This window comes from Mustela erminea, chromosome 12, assembly GCF_009829155.1.
Source record: "Mustela erminea isolate mMusErm1 chromosome 12, mMusErm1.Pri, whole genome shotgun sequence".
NCBI classification, from domain to species: Eukaryota; Metazoa; Chordata; class Mammalia; order Carnivora; family Mustelidae; genus Mustela; species Mustela erminea.
In genome coordinates, this window is record NC_045625.1 from 18,626,775 (window position 1) to 18,647,477 (window position 20,703).

Below are 20,703 nucleotides of genomic sequence, written 5' to 3' on the forward strand. Positions count from 1 at the left end.
CCGGCTGAAACTAGTGATACAGGCCCCTACATTAGCAATGAGTCCCTTCATCCCTGATCTCCTAGTCCTTAAGGGACAAGAGAAACCTAACCTCCAGGGGAGCCAGCTGTCTTTGCAAATTATCCAGTAAGTGGATCTTCTAGGCAGAAAATGCAACACCTAGCTAAATTTTCTTTTAACTTCTGGATACACCAGGAAGGATTTCGTGAAAGCCATTTTACCTTTGCGGTACGTAGGGTAGGGTGCAGATCTCCCTATGGTGTATAGGAAACTTAGGTTTCTAAATACTATGAAGAATTTCTCTTGTGTGGATATTAGCCTTTAATTTGTACAATCCTAACAGATCAAAACAAGACGAAATAAGGAAATTTCAAAGTAGCATTTTCTAAGCTGTGCTCAGTGGACTGCCAACTCCTTGAGATGTTCAAAGACTATTTTTCCGAATGCATATCCACTCATCAGTCAAGTTTATGAAATTCTGGGCTACGCAAAATTAAGCAGGTTTCTTTACAGAACGAGCATTGCAGAGGCTATAACATGCTTTGTGAGTCTCTAGGTGAGAGAGAGTATCTGTATATACTTCACTATAAAGCTGTTTTTCTTAGAACAGCTACAGAGCGAGTGCCCCACTGCAAACCTTAGAAATGCACCCTTAATATTCCACTACTCCTGTCTACCATTCTAATGACCTGTTCGCTCGTCTTTGTACATGGCCAGAAAATGGTCATGTCTGTCCTTAAAAAGAATGTGCATCCAGGCCCGCCGAGAAAGCAGTGTATTCTCTAGCGTTATAGTCGATTCAGGTGTAGCCACGGGTGGATAGACTACCTTTCTGCAAATATTTGGAGGGATTGGCACTTTCATGTCCTATGGCCACATTCTGGAAAGATCCGTCGCTTCCTCTAATAATGTCTCTCTCTCTCTCTCTCTCTCTCTCTCTCTCTTTCGCCCATGTCCCTTTCCCTTCAGAGCCAGAGCCACAGTTGGGCACGCTAATCCTTAGCAATATTACTCCTGACAGCTTCAACGTGTCCTGGACCGCTCGAGCCGGGCCTTTTGCAAAGATTGTTGTCAATGTTAGCGATTCTCACTCGCTGTATGAGCCCCAGCAGCTGACAGTCTCAGGAGACACACAGCACGCTCACGTCACGGGCTTGGTGGAGAACACCGGCTATGTCGTTAGTGTGGCGGGGACCACCTGGGCCGGGGACCCCACCAAGCCCCTCACGGCCTTTGTCACGACAGGTACTCATTCAGAGGTTGTTGCTTGTCTGCCGAGAATTCGGAGGTGGGAGCGGGGGAAAGGTGAGAGGCGTTCTGCAGGCACTCGACCCCAAATCCAGTCTTCGCTCCAGGTGTACACATCTAAGGGAAGAGGGAGCAGATCCTGTAGCAAAGGGGGGTATTTTGCCACCATTTGTGGGAAATGGAGACCGTGTATTTGACAGCTGTGTCAAGTTTCCAGGGATTTTCCTGCCTAGCTTTATGGGCTGATCCATATTTTAGCGATTCTGGCTGAAGAGTGAGTTCTAAGGTAGTAACAGCCAAGAACAGGAATTTTGTCCATAAATCATGCTATGCTAAGGCCGTTTATAAACCACCTGCCCCAGAAATGCAGTAATTTATCTTTTCTCTTTAAAAAAAAAAAAAAAACTTCATCTTAAATCAACATCTACAACAGATTTCTGAAGGTTTGACCTAGCACAGCAGATAAATCCAAACTTCATTAAAGCTTAACCATATATTGAACTTGACCTCTAACCTCTCTTGGAATTACCTTAAGAATTGCTTAAAGATATGGCTTTCCATTTTCTTGCCTGAGATTATCTCAGATCAATGGCAAAGGCTGCAAATGGTGTGGATTTACCATATCCCTAGCCTGACAAACCTCAGGAAATCTTTAGAAGTCTCTGGCCTTCCACTAATGATAATTTTCAGGAGACTTTACCTTCTGATTCTCACATTAAACCAGGCCTCTCCCAGCATCTCAACTGCTGCCAAGAAGATATGTTAATGCGTTCAATTAAATATTTAATTGGAGGCAGCCGTGATGACCTCGAAGCGTGAGGGTTTTGATATCAGGCCTGAGTGGTTTCTGATCTTCTTAGCTGCATAACCTTGGCTGCTGTTTAACTGCTCTGAATTCCAATTTCGTTATGAATGAAGACGGGACGCCCACAGCCTCTTGGGGCAGCCCCTGTCTCAGGAATTAAATGGATACAATGAACTTTAAGGGTCTGGTTTCCAGCAAGTGCCTTACAGATTCTGGGTTCTTTCCATTTCCTAGCAATAGGAAGGGAGCAGTGTTCTGAAAAATAAGCCACAAGTCTAGATAGAAACTCGGCAACTATTGTTGTGAAATCATGACTTTCCTGTGATTTTTAAGAGAACACGGGACGTGGTTTTCACAGGAGATCAGAAAGTGTTTATATTTTCTGTCCCGTTGCCTACTGTGAATTCAGTCGTTCAGACAAGTCTTCAAATACAGAACATGCTCTTTTCTCAGGGGGGTGGGGGAGGGAGCGGTGGGGACTTCCATATTCTCACATCCCAAAGCCATGAGATGAGCTGGAGAGGAGGAATGGCCAGCCACCCATCCAGGTCAGTCAGGCCCTTACTTGTCGCCTCGCCTCCTGCAGGACCTCCCACAGAACAGGGAGAAGAAAGGCAGGCTGCGAGTGCTGGTCTTGGGAATCCTAGATCTGGTTACAGCATTGTCTCAGCTAATCCCTGAAGTGAAAAGACCCTGAGTTTTAAAAGAAGCATATTTTTAAAAAAGAGAAAGGATAAAAAAAAAAATCTGAACATGAATGACTATAAATAACAGGCCCTGATTGACTGACTAATTATCCTGAACGCCCTTCTTTTCCTTGGACTCTGCCGCTTTCATGGGGTGGAGATGCAAAGCGGCTAAATACCAAAGAGGCCCCATTTATCTAAACAAAACTCAGCAATGGAACTTGAGAGCCATGTCTTGCACACAGAGAAGCCTCTTTGCACAGCGTATGAAATTTCATCTCTGCCTTTGATAGAGTTATGATTTGGGGTAGATCCTTAAATGGTAAAAATAAAATAAAATAAAATAAAATAAAATAAAAATAAACCGTCAAAACAAAGAGCAAGTGTGTTAAAAAAAAAAAAAAGTACAAGTCCAAACCACAACAAAATTTAAATTACTGCTTCAGGAATGACACATTCATTCACTTGTTCATTCAATCACCAAAATCTTTAAACATTTTTCTTTACATCCCGTGGATTAGACCCTGGGTGTTCATGTAAGGTCATTTATTTCTTTGAACGTTTCTATTTTGAAGCAATGGAAAATGTGCCTCCAAATGAGGGGGAGCTAAAGCAGCCTTGGTCATGGAGTTCCCAGCCCCACACCCCCTCCAATGAAAACCAACATTCACCAAGACCATGCTTTGTTTTGCTAGAGGCACTGGACCTTCTCCACCGATCCTACTTACATCTCCAGACTTGCCAGCCCTGATGGGGTCACTAATTAGATGTTGGCCCAGGGTGTGGGAAGAGCGTTGAGCTTGGAATCAGATGGCCTGGGTGGGAGGCCAGCTTAGCCCCCCAGTAGATGTGTGATCCTGGATAAGTCATTGACCTCTGTTTCCTTAGATGTCATGGGGGTGAAGGGACAGGTAGCAATAGCCACTTCACAGTGTCATTGTGAGGTTTGAATAGGAGAACAGATGTGGAGCCTGATCAGTTGGGACATGATGGCACCTAGGAACTTAAGTGATATAAGCTCAGTCCTTTTGGAAACCCCCCTGTGTAAAAACCTCACAGCACCTGGGACACAGATGTTTGGTGAATGAATGAACAGATGACAATAGAAATTACTAAATATCCAATATGTCTTTATCTCCTGACTTTATCCAGGAAAACAAACAGCCAAAGAATTAACGAATCCTAGTATTCCTTAACTGGGCTGCAGTCATGATCTGTTAATTCTGACACATGAAAAACCTTACCCCCTTCCTCTAGTTCAGGTTATGAGGACGTATGTCACTAATAGGTCTCATCCACTTGATTCAAAGTGAACTAGAAGCATGAAGTGTACCAAAAAGGAAGTATGTATTTGGGGGGGAGTGGGAGGATTGATTTCCTTAAAGACCTTCAGAAGACAGAGGGAAACAGAGAAAGGGATCCAAAACCAACAAAAGTCATCCAATTTTATAGGGAAAAAATCATGGCCTTCAGAGTGGGACCCCGCTAAAAACTTCGCTCTGTCACATCCTTGCTCTGTGACTTTGGTCAAGCAGATCGACCTCTTTGAAACTCAAGGTTTTTTGCCTGCATAATGGGAATAATGTCTATCTCATAGCCTGTTGAGGGATTGGCATGAGATAACATCATCTGTCCCCTAATAAGCTCTTACTAAATATTCATTTCCTGAGAATTTAACGCATTTAGTGATTGGGTATCTGTCGCTATTTGTGGAGACATGTGCTATCTCAGCAGGGTCAGCGCCGCTAACCTGAGTTGTTTTCACTCCTCCCTTCTTTCAGAGGCCCTGCCCCTTCTGGAAAACCTAACCATTTCCGACATTAATCCCTACGGGTTCACAGTTTCCTGGATGGCATCGGAGAATGCCTTTGACAGCTTCCTAGTAACGGTGGTGGATTCTGGGAAGCTGCTGGACCCCCAGGAATTCACACTTTCAGGAAACCAGAGGAAGCTGGAGCTTAGAGGCCTCATAACTGGCATTGGCTATGAGGTTATGGTCTCTGGCTTCACCCAAGGGCACCAAACCAAGCCCTTGAGGGCTGAGATTGTTACAGGTATTTGGATTCAAGTGAGCCATTTTCTCCCTTCCTTGGTTCTCTTCCATGTAATCCATCTACCACATCACCATCTACCAAAACACCAACGTCCTCGTCCATTTTCTTTACGTAATCCATAGATGTGGCCTGCTCTTTTGTGTTTCCCCCCACACTCTTCCTTGTCTTGTGTCTCTACTGAGCACTCCTCTTCTCCCACTCCAGAAATGGGAAGGTCAAAATGTTTGCCCCTTGGCATCCCAAATCTTGTAGACTGTGTCTTGTCCAAGTTCTTGTGTGCTTACTCCACATCACCCTCTTCTGTGTACATCCTGGCTGGTCCTCAGCTATGTTTCAGCCTTCTCAAAAGAAATATACCAATGAGGATATTTCAAAAACTTATTTACAACATTTGCCATCTCAACATCTCAACTATGATCTTGATAAACTTACCGGGTGGGCTGGTTATTGGAAACCTAACTGCGAACTTATTTTATTGGCAAACACTAATGTCATAGAGATTCTTTGACACAGACTAAATCCATAATTTTCTCAAGACTAATAATAATTCCTAGATACATAAAACATTAACAACTTTTAACAGTCAAAAATCTGTGTTTCCCAAAGTCTTTCCAGATTTTAGTAGCTCCATAGGCTATTCAAAGGTCCTGCTTGGTGAAGAAGTTCCATGTACAAATAAGTTTTGGAAACATAGTTTAATAGGATCCTTGACAACAGGGCTTTCCAGAATAGCCCAATGTGCATGTGTCTTTTCCAAGAGGGACTTACCCAAGCAGTATTTCCCAAACTTATTTGACATCGGATGCCTTTTAAGGAAGAGGAGCAAACAGGAATGGTTTGTTCTGAGTACACTTTGGGAAACTCAGCTCTAAATTTACCTTGACAATGAGTTTTGTCTAGTGAAGGCAATCCAAGATCATACCTTGAGTCTAAAGTATGGAGTATAAGAGGTTCCAAGCCTCAGTTCTATCCTCTGAATGCCTGTCTAATGGTTTAAAAAGCAAGCACCAAGAGTAGGAGCCTTCTTGAGTACAACAATTCCAAGAAAAATGCAAAAGGCCCATAACATAACATTTTAAAAGCCATTTTGCTCAGGATCAAGGGAAATATAATCAGCAGTATCATCATGGGCAACTCTACAGATCGTTAATACTGGTTTATTTGTCTTTTAAAAAAGAAAAAGACAAAGGTCTCACAGAGGATGGGCACCCAGCCATTGGAAGACAGAGAGCAAATGTAAACAAGTTACTGGCTTTGAACTTGTTTAATAATGCATGGGAGGGGCCAAAGCAGAGTCCAGATGTGGACTGATAGAATTGCTTTTAGACAAAACTCACATATGCAAGCATCCACTTGGCTTGTATTGGATGTATGAACTGCATCTTCCCCTTCTCCTAGACCTACTTGTTTGTGTTGAATGATTTTATTTTCGGGAACTCAGGACACTTCTGTCCCTGAGAGCCAGTGCAAGTGCATACTAATAACCCTCCCTCACCAACCCCCCATCCCGCAGAAGAAGGCTGCATGGGCTGGTAAATGATGTTTTCTCTCCTCCTTCCGCCATGTTCTCCTCCTCTAGAAGCCGAGCCAGAGGTGGATAATCTTCTGGTTTCAGATGCCACCCCAGATGGTTTCCGTCTGTCCTGGACAGCTGATGAAGGGGTCTTCGACAGTTTTGTTCTCAAAATCAGAGATACCAAAAAGCAGTCTGAGCCACTGGAAATAACCCTACTTGCCCCCGAACGAACCAGGGACATAACTGGTCTCAGAGAGGCCACCGAGTATGAGATTGAGCTCTATGGAATAAGCAGTGGAAGGCGATCCCAACCAGTCCGTGCCTTAGCAACCACAGGTACCGTACCTCCACAGAAGAGAACCGAGAAAAGTCGTTAACGCGGGGGTCTACTTTCACAGGGTTGGGAAACTGCAAGAGCTTTGAACGCAGCCAACTCTTTCAATTACAGATGGTGCGAGTGTGGAAAATTTGGCTGAGCCTTCGTGCAAGGGGAGCAGGATGCCATTTATTTAATGGAGTTGTTGAGGATTGAATGAGATAATTCATGGCAAGCCCACAGCAGAGGGTCTGGTGCATAGCAAGGGCTCTGCAAATTAAAGCTATCTGGAGTTGCATTATTTTCATTAATACATCATCATCATGACAATTATTGCAGTTTTTAAATTCCAAAGACCCTTCTTCCAGCTGATTTTTTTTTTTTTTTTTTTTTTTTTTGGATGCAGAGGTACCTCTGGGCAAATGTTTGACGTTACAGTGTGCAGGGGATAATGGAAAAGTGGTACCTCCACCTATAAAGATGAATATTTACCAGATGCAATGTGTAAATAATCCATTGCGTGCTCAGGAAGGATCAAAAGAGGGAGCTGACAAGGTCGACAGGCTGCTCTTCGTGACGTTCATGATTTTATAGGATAGATACTCCATAGCAGCTCTAAAAGGCACTAGAGGGGAAAATGCAAACTTTTTCCCGATGAGTTGTTTCAGGGAGGAAAAAGGAAGTTGATTGGTAACAGGACCCTTTAGAAGGAAAGACCTATAACAGGTGTGGTGAATTCCTTCCTGAAACTAAGGGACAAGGAGAAACCAGCATTCCCTAGAGAGACTGCTTCAAGAGGAATCAGAAGAAAGAATCACAAAAGCACAGGGAGAGGTAAAAGGGACCAAGGAAGGGGGTAGCCCAGCCTCTTCTGCTCGTGCAGAAAGATGCGATTTGCCTCACGTCACATGGCCAGGTTTGGTGTAGAACCCAAACCCAGCTATTTTAATACTATTTTATTATTGTATTTTGATACTTACTTTAATACTATTAAATGTAAGCAGGCTGGATGACAGAGAACCAATGAGTGTACATACTTGCTGTCTCAGAAAAGCAGCGCGTTAGCCAAAAACTCTGTGCGCAGAGGTGGGTGCATTACCGTGGCAAGGTGCAGGACCCGCGGAGCTCAAAGAAGCCACCTACAGAAACCGTAATTCTTATCTGTGGGTGTGGAGGAAACGCCGAAGTGCAGACAGTGGTCCAGGCGGAGGAAAAACCGTTTCTTAGTAGCTTGGACAGCCTGTCCATGGGATGCGGGTCCTTGTCTCCTCCTCCCTGTGGCTGCACATAAAACAACCTCAGATCACAGACCGAGCCTGATTTTGACCTCGGTTTGTAAACACTGCCTTTCGACATTTACTTCTGATCACTGATTTTGTTTTGCCAATCTTTTTTGCTAGAGGCCCTGCAGTTCTAAAGCCAAAAAAGAAGGAATAATCAAGAGGTGTTTTTTTTTTTTTTTTCTTTTTGTAAGAACCAAAAAAAAAAGAAAGAAAGACCCTGTTCTTTCGGGAAAGCTTTTCTTTGATTTCTTATTCTGGGGATTTGTATTTCAAAGCCAATGAGAAGTAAGAGTGCGTCTGTGTACGTGTGTGTGTGTGTGTGTGTGTGTGTGCGCCCACATGTGCCTGCGTCCCTTGCTCTGTACTTGGAAAGGACCGGACAGGTGACTCCATTAGACAGAATATGTCTTATTCCATTGTAACCTCATGTGTTTTATGAAGTTTCCCTCTTGTTTCTCCATCCTCCTTCTTCTTTCCTTCCCTGCGTAGTTGTAAACCCTTCTCTGGGATGTTCTGTTCCTCTTTATCCTCATCAAAGCTGCTGCAGGTTCTCCGCTCACTCCCAGAGCACCAGCTGCCAGCCCCGAGTGCCCAGTGGTCAGGGGCAGGGGCGGCGCATACAGCGATTTGGCCTAGAGCCTCTGGGGAGAGTTCCTGGAGCCTAATCCTTGCTCTACCAGCTGTGTGGTCTTGGGCAAGTCTCCTATCCCCTCTGAGCCTCAGTGTCCCCATCTGGCAAGTAGAATTTAACTCAGAATTCAGCTATGAGATTTTTCTTTGTTTGTTTGTTTTTAAGGATTTTATTTATTTACAGACAGAGATCACAAGTAGGCATAGAGGCAGGCAGAGAGAGAGGGAGAAGCAGGCTCCCCACTGAGCAGAGAGCCTGATGTGGGGCTCGATCCCAGGACCCTGGGATCATGACCTGAGCGGAAGGCAGAGGCTTAACCCACTGAGCCATCCAGGTGCCCCTCAGTCATGTCGTTTAAGGAAGATCATGAATGTCATATTTTGTTTCCTTGCCCTTTTTAACAATATTAACTGTTACTATGTTTGGGTGATTTCATGTAAATTTAATTTTTTAAAGGGGTGCTTGGTTCAAAGTTCAAAAATTTAGAAAAGATCTATAGCAAAGTCTCTCTGCACCTCCGTCCCTGCTCCCTAGCAGCTCGAAATACAGGCATTCGATATTGCCACTTCCTTGTCTGTAGAAATAGACAAAATTAGACATAAATCTATTCTCTTTTTTAAAAGATTTGCAGAAAACCACTCTTCTACAGTCTGGTGTATGTGGGTTTCTTGCTTACTGGATCAGAGAGATAATCCCATATGCCTTCTTTGCTTCCCCAGACCCTACTGATGGATTCGTAGGTTGATCCCTGTATTTGCAATGGCAAATGGAAGTTTGTGCCACTTCCTCCCAACAGCCGTGGTCCCTCTTTGGAAAGTCCTGAGTTGCCAGGAGCATTTTTGGTCTCTGGGGAGCTAAACACCAGTGTGCCTCCGTGCACCAAATGGTGGGGCCCCGGAACAGACAGAAAATAGTTAAAAACCCAGCCACGGAGAGTGATAGCTTTGTCTTCCTCTTCTGGAGATTAGAGTGCTTAGTGTGGAGCCTGAGATGATTCCTTCACCTGTCCCTGTCACCGCCCCCAAACACATACCCTCTATACTCCCTTCCACCCCAGAGGCCATGGGGGTAGTCAGTACCCCTTCTCCCAATTCCCAGAAACCAGCCCCCTTTCCCAGCCAGTTAACCTCACAACTCCTCTGCCCAGCTCCAATTCAGATGCCCTTGAAACCACACACCACCAAGTGACAATGACGTTGTGTCCGGGGGCCTGACCCAGCAGGCCTGCAGAGACCCGCTCCTGTGTGAACCAGGCTCTTCATGCTCCGTCCCTCGGGCTCTGACTCCCATGAGGCATAGAGACTGTAACCACTAATTACAAGGCATGTCCTCCATGCCACATGGGCAGGGCAACGGACACTTATCTCCACGAATCACCGTGACACAGCCAGACCAAGGAAGAGCCACATTCAACCCACTTCACAGTTGGGGAAACTGAGACTAAGGGGGTAAGGGATTTTTTTACCTAGGAAAGGCAGAACAGAATTCAAACCCAGCTCAGTCTAACCCCCAAATCCTTGCTCTTAAACCATACTGATTCCAGTAGCTATCCTCACAGCTTAATATGGGACCTGGGACATATTAAGTATTTGGTAAAAACATGTTGAAGGGAGAATAAATTTTTTTTAAATGACTTTTCATGGCCACCTCATTAAAGCAATGGACATTTGCTCCAGATTTGGGCGTGGCATCTTTTTATGCAAATTGCAGATAGAAGCCCTCTTCTACCTCCTTGGGAGTTTTTAGCAACTCCAAATGTTTCCCTAATGGAGTTTTTGTTGAAAACCAGGCATCCACTTGGGAGAAGAGAGGCATCGCTTTGCTTATGTCTCCCAACTCTTCAACAGAATGATTCAGTTGCTGTGGGAGGCTCTGTCTTCAGGTTCCTGCTGACCATCTCCTCTCCTGTGGTGCTGGAGGATTATGGGCGCTATTTATGACAGAAGGAGATAGGCTAAAATAACACATAGTCTTTCACACGGAGAAAGGCCTAACATCCAAAAATAGCACAGCACTGAGCCTGCATTCCCATCACTCCCAGGCCATTCCGTCAAGTTATTAAGCAAAGCTATTTCTCTGCTGCCATTCTGATGGAGCACGGCCCTCAGGTGTGCATGCTGTATGACGCAATGAATTCTGAAGTCTTCTAAGACAGGGCAGATAATATTGCCCTGTGGATGAGAAAACCTGGCATCTAGAGATATAGGCCGTGGTCACAGAGATCCATCTAAAATGTGCTGAGGCTTGCAGTCAGAGCGAAGGGCCACCTGGACCAGGCTAGCCAGAGGAGAGTCCCGGTGCCTGCTTTCACACACCTCACTGGGTTTTATTTTCAGCCAACCTTATCCAGATCTTTCCTGGGAATTGCTTCAAAATCAGGGTAGCCCATGGAAAAAAGAATTATATGGGGAAGAAAATAAAGAGAGAACAATCACTTTTACTGAATTCTTACTCTCTGCCAGATTCTGTTAGGGGTTTTACACCCATTAGCTCTGTTAATCCTGAAAAATATTCCTGTAGGTGGGCATGACTTCTCCCACTGGACAGATGGAGCAACTGGTGCTCACAGAAGTGAAGGGAACCGCCCCAGGTTGCCAGGGCCCTCCGTGGTATTTGGACAATCAAGATCTTCCAGGCTCCAGAGCCCTTGTGGTTTCAAAGCTTGGTTCCAAGGAAAGGGCAGAACCCCAGGCAGCCACAGAGTCTGACTACCAGGAGGAAAGGTCACAGGAGAAAGCCAAAAGAGGAGAGAAACAGAAATGGAGAGGGGGAAAAACATCTCCCCCACGTGGGCTGTGGGTTTTAAAACTTAATGATCAATGTGGGTTGCAGAGGGAAAAGATGAGGAAATGAGCTCCCCGGAGACCTGAAAATTGTTTCCTGATCTCTCTGATTAAATATGGTCAGCTGAAGAGGGCAAAGAGCTAAGCCAAAAAATACATAGAAAAAGCCAGCAGAAACTGGGTTTTGGGGGGAGGTATTTATGTAGCAGAAACGGACCCATGGGCAAGGCTCTCCCCGCAGGTAGACCCGTGTGCAGGAGGTATTGTGTTTACTTTGCTAGCTCTCCAGGCTCTGGACCTCCATCCAGTTCTGGGAAGGGGTTCGTCGAGGTCAGTTTCCATGTCAATGTTATTTCCAGGATCCCCGGGCTGCCTGCCCGGTCCTAGGCCCAGAAAGGTCACACCACAACAACATGCGTTGGTGAACCAAGCCTCAGTTTCCTCCTCTGTAAAATGGCTACAACCACACCTTCTTCTCAGAGGTGTCTAAATGAGGAGTAATCCTTATCAGTTACAAAGCACCACATAATTGTCAAGTCTTGGAATCATTTAATAAAAAGAACTAGAAAGCAAAGGTTTGGGGGAAAAAAATTGCTACAACTGAAAAATTATAGGATGGCATATTCCAAGCTGTGAAACCACCCAGCCTCACTCCCTCAGGTATCAGTTGTGGTGTTAACATTCTACTTGAACAAAACCTAATGCCAGCTCTATGGCGCTGGGCCCTGGGCCTGAATGAGAAACCAGTTGTCTTTGTCTCAAGTCACAACTTGACCACAGATCACCACGTTCTCCATCCTCAAGGCTTGGCTCAGACACTAACTCTAGAGGCTGAGTCTTCTTAGATAAGGAATCCAGAAAGAATCATCGACGAGCTAGAGAGTTGACTGTTTCTGGGTTTCTCATGTGCTTTCTCCTTGACAGCCATGGGCTCTCCGAAGGAGATCAGTTTTTCAGACATCACTGAAGATTCGGCTGCTGTCAGCTGGATGGCGCCCTCTGCCCAGGTGGAGAGCTTCCGGGTTACCTACGTGCCCATTGCAGGAGGTAGGGTCCTGCAAAGGGGGTGGGGGGAGGACCAGCCCCTGGAGGGTTTGAGTGGGATAATGAAGTGACTCTTAAAACTTCCAGCCTCCCAAATAGGACCAAAGAAAATTACTTTCTTCTGTTGGAGACCATCTCTGTAGATTTCATTTGTAAAGGGCTGTAAGTAAGATCCTTGGAGGAAGTGCCTTGCGAAGGGTAATTTTATGAAGACCCTCTCCGGCCTTGAAACCCCTCTACTCCTATGAGAAATGGACCCCAATGTTGTTTCCACACAATGGCAGAGACTCTAAATACACTGGTCCTTTTCTCTTTGAGCACACTCATCTGAAAAGCTGATCCTGACCTGCATGTATGTGAGGTTTTACCCTTTGGTCCTCAGATGTGTCTGTCTCAGTGCAGATGGGGAGTTGTGGCCTTGCTAGTGGAACTAGGAGTTCTAGTTCAACGCACAAGGGCCACAACAAAGACCGTGGTGGGGGCAGGGGGGATGCTCCGTCAGATCTGTGCAAAGACATTCTGGCAGGTGGTAGTGTGTCCAGAAAGCATGGCTGATACCTCTTCAGAGCAAGGCTGTAACAGCTCTATAGAAGTTTGGCTTGCTGGTATATAAGCTCTTTACCAGCCCTGAAATTCTAAGAAACAGAAATTGAGGCCTTCTTCATAAATATAAGAGCACAATCTTGACTGTGACCAGCTTCTTTCCTTAAAAAAGTAGGCTGTCTGCTGGGAAGGGAGTCTGTATACTCCAAAGCTAAGACAATGGGTTAAATAGATGAGATATATATTACATACTGAGCTTTTCATATTCTTTGTGGGGGAAAATAAATAAATAAAAACACGCCAGCTCTCTACTGAACGGAAACTTGCCATTTTTAGCACATTGTGACTTCATGTTTTTTCCCCTCCTGGCTGGGTTTTTGGCATCTGCACGGATGGAAAAAAAGCATTATACAAAAAGTAAGACGTCTTCTCTTATGCCAGAGGGCAGGAGTAAATGAGAGGAAGTCAAAAAAATGGTACTGGATCAAAATATAGTTTCATTTCAAATCAGTTCTTGGGGCAATAGTAAGTTTTGATGAGGTTCACCATTCCTGATCTTGCTTTTGCCATGTTCCAGGGACACCGTCAGTGGTAACCGTGGATGGAACCAAGACTCGGACCAGGCTAGTGAGGCTCTTACCGGGAGCAGAGTACCTTGTCAGTGTTGTCGCCATGAAGGGCTTCGAGGAAAGCGAACCAGTCTCGGGATCATTCGCCACAGGTGTTTTTCTCACCTTATGCACGATTGCTTGTGACTCAGAAGCTGGAAAAACTTCTTTTATTTGGGGAAATCCTAGTGGGAAATGGAGTGAATGTGGAGCACCAGAGACCTCATTTCTGGTCCCTTGCCTCTTACAGGCAGAGTAACCTTGATTTCATCCTTTACCGTCCTGGGCCTTCATTTCTTGGGTTAGTGTGGAAGAAAGAACACAGTTTTGGAGTCTTACTGACCTACATTGAAATGTCAAGTCTACCACTTAGAGATATGTGAGCTGTCAGTTAATTTCTCCAGGATCTAGTTTCCTGCTCTGTAAAATGGGTACAACTCTGCTTCCTTTGCAGGGTGCCATAATTTATGACATGATCTATTTAAAACAACCTGTAGATGTAAATGTGCACGTGAAGCCACCGGGAATCCTTTCAAGCAGGTGCCTCGCACAGACAGAGAACGGGGATTGCTTTAAAGTAACCATTCCTGATTGGGCAGCTCCTGCATGCCAGGCACTGTTACTAAACCCTTTGCATTTAAACCATGAAAATGCCTTCTATCATTCCCATTTTACAGAGGAAAAAAACTGAGATCCAGGGAAAAGAAATACCTTGGCCAAGGCCACCGAACTACTAAATGCTGGAGCAAATTTGAACTTAGGTCAGTCTCACTCCAAACCCCATGTTCTTCTAAAATAGAGGATTATTTTCCTATTATAACCTGATTTGTACAACGTACTGTAAGGAAGGGGAAATAATGAATTGCATTGAGGGAGAATGAAATGGAAAATTTCTCTTCAGACAGCCATGTCTCTGAACAATTTATCCTTTGATAGAAGAGCAATTATCCAGTCTAATCCATTAAGGGATCCAAAGAGCGGGCCTCATAGGAAATTTTAAAAATACCCTAATAGTCGAAAAGAGTTGATTATATGCAATTATAACATCCCATCTGAACCCAGAGTCCTCTCTGCTCTCCACACAGGCCCGTATTTCCCCCATAGATATCTTTCATTCACGGGCTCTCCGGTTGCAGACGGTGGGTGCACTCCCTCCCGAGGCCCACTGTCCTGGACATTTAAAGGAGATCCTGTACAGACGGGCTGAAGCAGGAAGGAGCTCGGAGCAGACCATGTGGGCTCCTGAAAGTACCCTGCCTCCGCCTGCTTCTCAGGCTGGTCATCACATCTCTTGGGGCTCAGGAGCCTTGTTTCTGAAATGAGCTGCTGACAGCTGCCCTCCAGCCTCACAGGGCCGTTGTCCTGGGATAACTGAGTCATAAATGCAAATGCAAGAAGATCATAGTCCTATTTACATTAACTTCTGAGAAAGGGATGCTGGGTCGTCGCAGGGGTCGGTTAAACGAGCCAGCGTCCTCTGTCAGTACAAGTCATTTGGGAATCACGTCAAAGACGCCAGTGATGTTAACAGCCACGTTACTAATAGCAGCGGCCATGAGAGAGCGTTGGCCCAGAACGTTTCACACATGCAGTGCCTCATTCATCCTTCTAGCAGCTGCCCTGGGACACCTGAAGAAATGAGGTTTGGAGAAGGACACACAGATGCTAGGCAGAGAAGGCACACTAGAACCAGGGACTGCCAGCTTCTGGGGCTCCACAGTGCCCCCCAGCCCCCTTACTGGTGCTCTCACTCAAAGCCCAGAAGAGCCTCTGGCAGCCCTGACTCTGGGAGGCTCCCCGTTTTGTAAGATCTTGCCCTGGGAACAGTGATGAACCACAGCGATAACCCCCATGATGTTTATACCGCTCCTTTCCACCTCCACTATCGTGTGAGTCCCAGAGTATCACTGAGGATAAAGCCAGATAGAATGAGGATGCCCCTTGCACAAGTGAGGACACCGAGACCCAAGAGAGCCCAGGCAGCAAGGGAAGGCCTCATGACTCAAACCCAGGGCGTCCCCGCTCCAGACTCAGGATGCGGAACTCTGCGCACACCAGACGCCGCGTCCCAACCCCAGGAGTCCAGGAGCAGTGAGAGAGCGGAGCAGCTGTGGGCTGATGTCTGACGCCACCACGGCCTAGCTCTCCAACATACCATCGTCTTTCTTTGCAGCTCTGGATGGCCCATCTGGCCTGGTGACATCCAACATCACCGACACGGAAGCCCTGGCCATGTGGCAGCCAGCCCTCGCCCCCGTGGATAGTTACGTCATCTCCTACACAGGGGAGAGAGGTAAGGCCATGTCTACGACCCTCCTCACCAGGAGGGGTGTCTGTTGTGTCTTTCTCCCTCCTCCCTGTCATGTTTGGCCCCGGATGGCAAAAATACATGGGTAAATAGACTCATGGGCTGAAGCCAGGGCTGGATAGGCCAGTGCGGAGGGCCTGACCGGAGCGAAGCAAGGGAGGCCTCACCCGTCCTCCCCTGCTTGTTGACAAGTGAAGGGCATCAATGTAATGGTTACACCAAGGAAGGCCAGTAGGCCATTTGGAAGAAAACTAAGGGCACATCTCCAGCATGCATGTGTTCCCCCAGCCTGTCCCCCTCTCCTGTTACTCTCCCTGCCTGTCACCATGAGCCTTCCTCTCCAGGCAGCAGCTCCCATCTCTTACAAAGAATAAGTTCAGAATCCATAGTCATAAACAGGCTATTTCAGGGGACACTAGGGAGCCTGGGCCTCTTAGAGGCTACAGAGGAGGTAACAGATGCAATGGAGAAATCAGCAATTCTTTGTCCTCATGTTTGCAGACATCTGTGCTAATTAATTTGCTTAGTTGGCCGACTCAACACTTGTTTGGGGCACCAACACATCACAGCCACCAAAACATAAGATCAAATACAAGGAAGAGAGAGGAGAAAGAGATTGTTTTTCAGAGAATGAATTCATGCTTTTGTAATGAACTACTCTAGAAAAAGACTTCACTATCTGAATCCCAAGGCATATGTAAGTCTCCTATTTTTCAGTTCAGGGTTGTTTTACATGCGGTGACAACATGGAGGACGCCGTGACCCATGCCTGGGGCCTCTGAAAGTCTGCATTCACTCCTGGGTCACTACCTAAGAGAGTTCTTTATGGGCACAGAGCAAGCGGGAGAGTGTGGGAAGAGAGATTTGGGGGGTTGTTCTTTTTATTCTTCTGTTCATTCACTCATTCATCTCTTCAATTCTTAAATATTCCCAATGAGCGAACTCTGACTCAGGGCAGGTGGTGATGTACCTACAGTGAACGAGAGCATTGTTCAGAGGGAAGATGGAATTACTAGAGGCAGACCTAGAAAAGGGCCTGGTCCACAAGAGGGGGTTTCGTGGGTGAGAAACAAGACAATCAACTCATCCCAGGTTACCCAGGACTTCCCCAGTTCCAGTACTGAAAGTCCCACGCCCTGGGAAATCTCTCAGTCCCCGGCCAGCCCAGGTGGGCGGTCACCTGTGATCAGGAAATAAACACACCCACCTGGCGCCATGCTTTGGTTTCCCCACTGGACTTGACCCAATGGGTCTGAGATGCAGTAACGAGGCTTTCGTACATCTGCAGCTGCCCGATTTTTGTGGTTCTCCAGCCTCGTGATTTAACAACGTTTGTCAGATTATAAAAGCACATGAGAGTAAGTGAAAAAGAGGGGAGAGCAAATAGCATTAAATCTGGGCAGCCTGAGGCTTGGAGACGTTAGCTGCAGCTCTCCTCCAGCTGGTTCCTGAGCCTCCGCTGCAAAGCTCCCCCAGACAGCGCCACATGGCAACACTTCCTGACCCCCAGGTCCCCTTCCTCCCGATTTGATGCATGGAAAAATCCAGTCTCCATATGATAAATCCTTTGTGTATGAAGTGAGCGATCAAGAAAGAAAACAGGGCGTGAGTCATTTCAGAAATCAGACCTGCTTTTCCGTAGGGTCATTGAAAGTTTCTGCTAGAAGTAGGTGTGCGCACCATGTGCCAAGTGCACTGATGGCTCACACGGGAAGCGGTAACCGCCTCGGTGTGTGTGTATTTCATGTTTAGTGCCAGAAATTACGCGCACAGTGTCCGGGAACACGGTGGAGTACACTCTGACCGACCTCGAGCCTGCCACGGAGTACACACTGAGGATTTTTGCAGAGAAAGGACCCCAGAAGAGCTCCGTCATCACTGCCAAGTTCACAACAGGTACAGAGACGCCGGGAGCTGGAAGCAGCCCACCCACAGCTTCCATCTTAAACGGCCATGCTCTCCAACCCCTTCTTTCTTAAGTCAGATCCTTGCAATGTGATGACATCAGCATCAGCTAAATTCACTGGCGCCCCCTCACTCGGGACCTTAAGAAACGCATCATTTCCTTTTGAACTGAAATGACCACGTTCTCCCCATGGACTAGGAAATGGTTTTAAGACGAGGGCTTTTTTAAAGTGTAAAACCAGTCCCCATTGGGCCTCAACCCAGTATTTAATGATCCTTGTTCTAGGCAGGGAAATATTTTTAAGAGAAGGATTTTTCAGGCATGTTTTCCTAAATGTCCATTGGGTTTTTATATATTGAGATCTTTTTGAGAACTGCAGCAGGCAGGGAAAGTGAAGAGGCATCCTTTTGTGGTAGGGGTAAATGCCAATATTAGCATTCATCTGCCCGCTTGCTTATTCAGGACCCAGAGGGGTTGGGAATCATGTTCCCAGCTGTGTCTTTCTCCTCAAATCCATCCAAGGCCAATCTAGAGTGTGTTGGGCTCAGGAAAATCTGGCCTTTAGGATGAAACGAACCACAGAGAATTCTGTCTTTAGAGATCACATGACTCAGCCTCCTCATTACAGATGGGGAAGGTTCCACCCAAGGTCATGTAGATGAACTGTAGGGAAAGCCAGCCTTCCTAATAACCCAGCCAAGGGAGTTTTGTCCTAGAGTTGCTGACATATTTGCTAACAAATGACTTACCTTCTGCAGACCTTGATTCTCCAAGGGACTTGACTGCTACTGAAGTTCTGTCGGAAACTGCCCTCCTCACCTGGAGAGCCCCCCGGGCGTCAGTCACCGGTTACCTACTGGTGTATGAATCTGTCGATGGCACAGTCAAGGTATCTTGCAGTATATAAACTCCCCACTGCCATTTGAAACATGGATGTGATCCTCAGTAGAGAGAAGAATCACCCCAGGGCTGTTTCTGCATCTCAGTGCAGCTAGGGAGCTGAAAACAAAACAAAACAAAAAAATTAACAGGGATTGGATGCCATGCCAGACCTTCTCAATCATATCTCCAGCCTCCCTGTCTCCCTTTAACCAGAGTCCAGTTTTGATAGGTCAAGAACCACTGCTCACAAGACTTGTGGACGTTCTAGGAGCTGGGTGCATGGTCTTTTAATGTTTTATTGAGCAAAAGCCAAGGGTTTCTTTAGCATCTTTGCCATAGATGGCGTCATTCCATTATATATTGAAAGATACGTCACCACGTTCTTTAGACAACAATTATTAATACTATTTTCGGCAAATGTTATTTATATTCTCTGCCCCTTAACATCTTTTCTTTTACCTTCCAATGTGAAATAACTTTAGCCCTTCCTTTCATGCAAGTGAACTTGATCTCTAAACTTTATTTTCCGAACTCATTATTGAACTTCTCATTTTGGTCATCACACTCTACATTTCCACCATCTTTTCCTTATTCCAGGCTCATCCGTCTTTCTCTAGGGTATTGTTTGTATTCCGTCTATCCTCTCCTCTCTATCTCTAAGAGTATATGTTACTGGTGGGTTTTTTTTTTAAATATTTTATTTATTTATTTGACACACAGAGAGACATCACTAGTAGGCAGAGAGGCAGGCAGAGAGAGGGGGGATAGCAGGCTCCCTGCTGAGCAGAGAGCCCAATGCGGGGCTCCATCCCAGGACCCTGAGATCATGACCTGAGCCGAAGGCAGAGGCTTAACCCACTGAGCCACCCAGGTGCCCTGTTACTGGTGTTTTATTCTACAACCTGCACAGTGTCTCTTCCAAGTTCTGTTCGTCCATTCATTCTTTCTGTCTTTTTCTGTTTCACTGCTGTTGTTTGGTTTGGGTCTTCATCTTTCATGTTGGAGACTTCAGCCCAGTGTCTGATGGTCCTTTGGTACTTGAGTCAAGAACAAAACAGCTCATTGGGAGTTCCGACTGCAGACATGGGGCTTGCCAACTAACGGGGCTACGGGGCTCACCACAGAGTAAGCAAGTACCCAGCGATTTTGTTGGGGGACTCGAAAGTAACAGCTCTGTAAGCCTTTTCTCTTGAGCTAATCCACCTCCCTAGAGGATCCTCCAAATCCTTCAAGCCAAGCGGCCAGGAGTGGAGTTGGAGGAGGAGCCTGGGCCCTCGTGGTGCACACACCTTTAATTCTGTTCCCAGATAGCTCCGCTGGGCCTGGCGGACTGGAATCCAGAGCCTTCCTTCTGGCTCAGTGTCTCCAGAGAGTACATCTCAGCCTCTCATCTGGACTGGGAAGGGCAGCTGTCCAGACTGGGGCTGGCGGGGTGGGCTGGGTGGGTGGGGACATGGAGAGAGCTTGGAATCGGATCTGTTCCTCATTTAAGCTGTTAAACAAACTTTTGTTCAGCCATGCCCCACACTGGCCTTCAAAGGCATCTTTGCTTTTGTACACATTCCGTTCCTGAACTTGCTGGGCCCTGCGGCATTCCCCCACCCCCACTCGGCCAGCTCTCCCCGCAGCCTGCTGGGCTCTGTCCCCTCGCTCGGTACCCCACCGCAGCCCCTCCCATCCATCAGGATTCTGTAGACATGGCATGCCTCTGTCTGTCTCATCTGTCATCTGCTTCACCCTCATGGACTTGTACTTTCTGTCCCTTCACTCTCATTCTAAAGAGCTAAACTGGTATGTCCAATCCGCCATGTTTGACTAGACGTGGACACACATTTCTAGTTATTCCCGTGACCCTTCTTTAACTTGGCAGAACAAAAGACTGACTCACTGTGTGCTTGGAGGCAGGTCCCTCAACTTTTCTGGGTGTCGTGTTCCCATCTGTAAAATGAGTGCAGTGGACTCACCAGCGCCCTTTCTAGAACTGAGCTTACCTCAAGTCCTGAGCCTCATTTCGATCTACCCTGATTGCCTAGAAAAGGACTTTGCACAGCCGCTGAGAGAGCTGAGTCGTAATTTTATCCCCAAGTAAT

At 46.4% G+C, this 20,703-nt stretch overlaps 1 protein-coding gene across 9 annotated transcripts in view; it reads left to right on the plus strand.

Moving 5' to 3' along the window:
* The window catches only part of TNC (tenascin C), a 93,039-nt gene that overhangs the window by 62,472 nt on the left and 9,864 nt on the right, over positions 1–20,703 (plus strand). For 3 of the 9 annotated variants that reach the window (XM_032306237.1, XM_032306239.1, XM_032306238.1), the window contains 8 exons: positions 970–1,245; positions 4,521–4,793; positions 6,373–6,645; positions 12,247–12,369; positions 13,487–13,630; positions 15,691–15,810; positions 17,578–17,721; positions 18,490–18,620. In XM_032306237.1, coding sequence (XP_032162128.1) covers positions 970–1,245; positions 4,521–4,793; positions 6,373–6,645; positions 12,247–12,369; positions 13,487–13,630; positions 15,691–15,810; positions 17,578–17,721; positions 18,490–18,620 — 1,484 coding nt within the window. The remainder of the gene's footprint in view (positions 1–969; positions 1,246–4,520; positions 4,794–6,372; positions 6,646–12,246; positions 12,370–13,486; positions 13,631–15,690; positions 15,811–17,577; positions 17,722–18,489; positions 18,621–20,703) is intronic. The other 6 variants (XM_032306245.1, XM_032306240.1, XM_032306242.1 and 3 more) reach the window with 3 other exon arrangements.